The sequence below is a fragment of the Miscanthus floridulus genome, chromosome 5 (genome assembly GCF_019320115.1).
Source record: "Miscanthus floridulus cultivar M001 chromosome 5, ASM1932011v1, whole genome shotgun sequence".
Classification (NCBI taxonomy): Eukaryota; Viridiplantae; Streptophyta; class Magnoliopsida; order Poales; family Poaceae; genus Miscanthus; species Miscanthus floridulus.
The window spans coordinates 117,634,445-117,640,114 of NC_089584.1; the positions used below are offsets into that span (position 1 = coordinate 117,634,445).

A 5,670-nucleotide genomic window follows, 5' to 3' on the forward strand; every position below is an offset into this window, starting at 1 on the left:
CACCAAACGCGCACGCATACGTGTACCATAAATTTTCTATAAAAAAATCCAGAAAAAGGTGCGACACCAGAGTTTGAACCTAATGGGTGGCATCCCACTGGGTAGTCCTACCATTGGACCACAGACACATTCTCAATGGCCATGTTCACTTGGCTGACAAGTCAGGCTGAAAAGTACTGTTAACTGATTTGTTGTGAGAGAAAAATACTGTTCGTTTGCTGAAAAGTACGACTCATAATACAAGCGAACGGGGTCAATAGCGTGCCAACTTTAGGGGGTGTTTGGATCCGGTGACTAAAATTTAGGAGGTGTCACGTGAGGGTGTCGCATGGGGTGTTCGGATATTAATAAAAAAACAAATTACAGAATCCGTCAGTACTTCACGAGATGAATTTATTAAGCCTAATTAAGCTGTCATTAGCACATGTTTATTGTAGCACTACATTGTCAAATTATGGACTAATTAGGCTTCAAAGATTCGTCTCGTAAATTAGTCGCAAGCTGTGCAATTAGTTTCGTAATTAGTCTATATATAATACTCTATGCATGTGTCCAAACATCCGATGGAACAACAACTAAAGTTTAGAAGGAGAAACCAAACACCCCTTACAAGACTGCAGTTTGTCATTGAGGCTATTTTAATCTGCGAGCTTCTTTTGGTTGTCATCTGGAGACTACTGCAGTAAATGACTCAGCAACACATGCGAAGGCCCCGTTCGCTGGTCTGAAACTTGGCTGAAACTGGCTGAAAACACTGTTCCGGTTGAATTGTTACGAGAGAAACGCTGTTCCGGCTGAAAAAAAAAGACGAATATGGGGTAAACCGAACAGGGCCGAAAAGTCCACATAGTCTATAAACTGTCCGAAAATGTTGCTGGAGAAATAAAATACTCCCTCCATTCTAAATTATAAGTCATTTTAATTTTGTTGAGAATCAAAGCATTTCAAGTTTAACTAAATTTTTATAATAACATAATAACATTTATGATATCAAACACGTATCCGTAGATTCTTCATTAATTATATTTTAATAATAATATACTTCTTTTATGTTATAAATTTTTGTAATTTTTTTCTATAATTTTGATCAAATTTGAGGTACTTTGATAAAAAAAAATGGAATGACTTAATTTGGAACTGAGGAAGATGGAGTATGGAGTACGTTAGTACGTGGAACGGAAAGGGACCTTTCGTCACTGCACAAGGGAGGTAGGGTAGGGATAGCAACTAGCAGCAATGGATTAATTCTGAAGCAACTCGTGTCACCTAGCAGCAGCAAAGTGGGATCGCTGAACTGGCTTCGGTTGGTCGGTCCTTTGTTCCGATCCGACTAGAAACAAGCGCGTTATCGGCAGCCTGCATTCTGATTCCGTCAGGAACTCATGGCGCGCCGGACCCCCAGTGATGTACCACGAACCTGGCATTTTATTTGAGCAACACACCAAAGAGTGACCCATGCGCCCCAGCCCCCACATCCACAAGTCCACACAACCACAACCGTTTCAGGTTCTCCGCGGCTGTCCGTCCGTGCGCCGCGCCGGGGAACACGTGCACCGTGCATTCCGGCCAGCACGACGCTAACTGGAGAGTTTGTGGCCATGTCTGAGCGACTGAGCCTGAGTGCATGTTTAGTTTCCAAATTTTTTCAAGATTTTCCATCACATTAAATCTTTAGATGCATGCAAGTATTAAATATAAATAAAAAATAAAATTAATTACACAGTTTAGACGAAATTCACGAGACGAATCTTTTAAGTCTAAGTAGACTATGATTAAACACTAATTGTCAAATAACAACAAAAGTGCTACAATATCATTTCCCAAAAAATTTCGCCAACCAAACGAGGCCTGACTCGATCCCCTAGCCCGACCGCCCGAGGCCGCTAGCCCGACCATGCAGCGGCCGGCCTGCCGCCTGCGTACCGAGTGCCTACCAGACCAGGTTCTCAAATACTAGTAGTCTAGTCTAGTTACTACAAGAAATCAGGTAGGATGGCATCCTCACACGCAGGCAACAGATTTTGGCAATCAGATGATGACGCCCGGCGCGTGGCAATTTTGGCATCGTGGTGCCGGTGCCATCCGCTGCGCGCTATGCCAGCGCCCGGCGGCTTATCCGGCGTTAGCTAGCCGTTAACTGTTGGTTGGTTCTCTCGGCCACGTCGATTGCTGTCCGATGGCGATGAAAGAGCAGCGCCACCACCTCTTCTTCCCCGGGATGGATGGGTGGGTGGGAGGTTGGTTTTATTTTAGTTGTGGACTTGTGGTTGCGCTACGCAGGCAGCCTTCGCCTTTGGCTGACATTTCGATCGACACCATCTGAACTGCGCACGGCACGAGGAGCCAGTGGCGGATCCAGGTCCACCGACCACCCTGTGGCCCGCCCGTCAGTCAAACATAATAGAAAAATGAAAAAAAAACAAGCCATCCTGTTCATAGTACATGAGTGCGGCGTCTGTTCGACGTTTGTAGTACGTGAGTGCGGCGTAAATGCGCGCTTGTGCTCGATGGGCCGGCCCAGCTCGCAGGGGGAGTTGGATTGGTAGACGTCGAACTGTCCAGGGAGGCCGGGACTCGGGAGGGAGTCGGATCGCCAGACTCCGCTCGCGACCGCGAAGCGTTCTCGTCGCGAGCCTGTCGCGGACACCGCCATCGCCCTTCGGCCTTCGCGGATCGGCATTGCGGCACCAGGCAGCCGATCGGCGATCAGGTGACAGGTGATCCTCGTTCCTCCCCGTCCATCTCCAGTTCTCCGGTCTCCACCCTTTCTCAGTTCCAGGCGTCCGTTCATTAGTTTTGCTAATTGGTGAGTTTTTTTTTAAAATTTTCAGAACTCTTGAATAGTTGAATTATGAAGAGAAACGGAGACATTCGATCGCTTTTTCAGAATGCAACAAAGAAGGCGGCTGCTGTTGCTTTGAACCCTGACCCACCTCCGGCTCCGGATCAAAGTATTGTGGAAGAGCACAATCAAGAAAAAGATAGAGTAAGTTGAAGAAATTGCAGATCCTTTGCCCTCGCCCCTGCTAGCATCACCGCCACCCCCCGCATCAAAGCCGCCGGTGTATGACATCAATCGTCTTCCATATGATCCAGGTGAAAGGCTACCAATTGAAAATTATCATGTTAATGATCAAGATGCAATCCGTAGAGCATATATTACTAAAGGTGCTTGCAAACCTTATATACATGATTTTCCATACTGAAACATTGGAGGTGTACCTCGTCGATTCAGTATACAATGGTTGTATAATTATGAGTGGCTTGAATATAGTGTCAAGAAGGATTCTGCATTTTGCTTCATATGCTACTTGTTCAAGAAGGGCAGTGGGTCAAATACTTTTGTGGTTGATGGATGGAATAATTGGAATATAGGAAACACAGCACTTCTTAAACATTGTGGTTCTAGGGCACATAAAGCAGCTCAAGAGAGGTACATTGGTTTTATTAATCCCAAGGTTGCAATTGATTACCACATTGACAAGTGGAGTGAGGAGGAGCTTCGTCTTTACAAGAAAAGATTGACATGTTCACTTAGATGTATCAAGTTTCTTTTGCATCAAGGATTGGCATTCCGTGGACATGATGAAAGTGAAGAGTCTAGCAATAGATGCAACTTCATTGAACTTTTGAAGTTTCTTGCAGGAAATAGTGAAGTGAACAAGTATGTCTTGAACAATGCACCAGGTAATTGCACTTTGACTAGCCCAAACATACAAAAGGAAATTATTCATTGTTGTGCCATAGAAACTAGAAAGAAAATAATTAGGGAACTTGGTGATGAGCCCTATGCAATTCTAGCTGATGAGTCTAGTGATATATCACATAAAGAACAACTAGCTCTTTGCTTGCGTTATGTTGATAAACTTGGAAGGCCATGTGAGTACTTCATTGGAGTTGTTCATGTAGATGATACTACCTCTTTGTCACTTAAGGAAGCAATTGAAGGTTTACTTGTTATTAATGGATTGAGTCTGCAACAGATTAGAGGCCAAGGTTATGATGGGGCTAGCAATATGAAAGAAGAAATTAAAGGGCTCAAAACTTTAATCATGCAAGAATCACCTTCTGCTTATTATATTCATTGCTTTGCACATCAACTCCAACTAGTTCTTGTCGCTGTTGCCAAGAGAAATACTGATGCAAGACTTTTTTTGATCAAGTATCTATCTTGTTGAACATTGTTGGGGTTTCTTGCAAGCGTCACGATATGCTTCGAAATGCAATGCTTGAGAATGTTAAGAAAGCACTGGTGTGTTGTGAGCTTGAAACAGGGAGGGGATTAAATCAAGAGATGGGTTTATCTAGGCCTGGTGACACTCGGTGGGGCTCTCATTACAAAATTATATGTAGCATCATCACTGTATATTCCTCAATCCATGATGTGCTCATTGAACTTGGTGCTGATATTGCATATAAGGAAGATTGGACAAAGATACATTTTGTGCTTGGAGCATTTGAAACCTTTGAGTTTGTTTTCTTTGTGCACTTAATGTATGTTATTCTTGGATACACAAATGAGTTATCCGAGTGCTTGCAGAGAAGGGATCAAGATATTCTTAATGCAATCTCACTTGTTAATGTGGCAAAGAGCAGAATGCAGGAGTTGAGGTCTGATGGTTGGGATAATTTTCTTTAGAAGGTCACTTCTTTTTGTATTAAATATGGTGTTGAAGTTCCTGCTATGGATGGTGCTTATGTGCCTTATGAAAAATCAGCGCGGTATGCCCGTGCCCGAAACCAAACAAATGATGACCATTTCAGAAGAGAAGTATACATTGGTGTCATTGATCAAATTAGTCAAGAGCTTGATAATCGGTTTGATGAGATCAATATGGAGCTACTCTCTTGTATGGCAGCCTTCAGTCCTTCCAACTCATTTGCTTCTTTTGATGCATGGAAGGTACGTAGATTGGCTGAATTTTATCCTAAGGACTTCTCCAACAATAATTTATTAAAACTTGAATTGCAACTTGATAATTATATTGATGACATGCGACAAGATGCTAGCTTCCAAGGTCTAGACAACATTGTTGATCTCTCGGTTAAGCTTGTTGAAACAAAGAGGCACAAAGTGTATGATATGGTGTATTTGCTTCTCAAATTGATATTGCTTTTACCAGTGGCAACTGCGAGTGTTGAAAGGGTATTTTCTGCATTGGTTATAGTGAAAACAAAGACAAGGAATATGATAGGTGATACTGTTTTAGATGATTGTCTAGTCACATTTATTGAGCGGGATATTTTCTTTCAAGTTGATGAAGATGATATAATTGAGACATTCATGTCTTTGAGAAAGCGGCGGATAAACAAGTAATATTGTAAGTCTCTCCTGTTGCTATATTTTGAAGTATTTGTATTTCATTTGAACAATTTATATCAAGATTTGGCGTCGTTCGTAGCTTAATATTTGAATTTAAATCTTATTATGTTATTTAATGTAACCAGTTTTAATGAATTATAATATGGTTTTACCGAATTGTAAATGGTTTACCGAATTGTATTAGAATTTTTTTTTACGGCGCATACCCATAGGTAAAATCCTGGGTCCGCCACTGCGAGGAGCATGTAAGGTGTAATTTTGTTTTCTTCTACTGCTGCCTTATTTTCTCTTTCTCAAGCAGATGGAGGAATTTGTCCTGTGCTGATTATATGAATCATACCACGTTA

At 42.2% G+C, this 5,670-nt stretch overlaps 1 protein-coding gene across 1 annotated transcript; it reads left to right on the forward strand.

Moving 5' to 3' along the window:
• Nucleotides 1-2,176: 2,176 nt before the first annotated feature.
• Nucleotides 2,177-5,317, forward strand: LOC136455204 (uncharacterized). The gene is made up of 4 exons (XM_066455333.1): nucleotides 2,177-2,237; nucleotides 3,376-3,687; nucleotides 3,802-3,996; nucleotides 4,677-5,317. The coding sequence occupies exons 1-4, from the start codon at nucleotides 2,177-2,179 to the stop codon at nucleotides 5,315-5,317; spliced, it is 1,209 nt and encodes a 402-aa protein (XP_066311430.1).
• The last annotated feature ends 353 nt before the right edge of the window (nucleotides 5,318-5,670 follow it).

What these genes read in the sequence shown, in the direction of transcription:
- LOC136455204 (XM_066455333.1), top strand. Translation starts at nt 2,177, where the DNA reads ATGGCGATGAAAGAGCAGCGCCACCACCTCTTCTTCCCCGGGATGGAT. An exon ending in TGTCTTGAACAATGCACCAG is followed by an intron (nt 3,688 to 3,801) that starts GTAATTGCACTT and finishes ATGCAATTCTAG; the next exon opens with CTGATGAGTCTAGTGATATA. An exon ending in GCAACAGATTAGAGGCCAAG is followed by an intron (nt 3,997 to 4,676) that starts GTTATGATGGGG and finishes ATGGTGTTGAAG; the next exon opens with TTCCTGCTATGGATGGTGCT.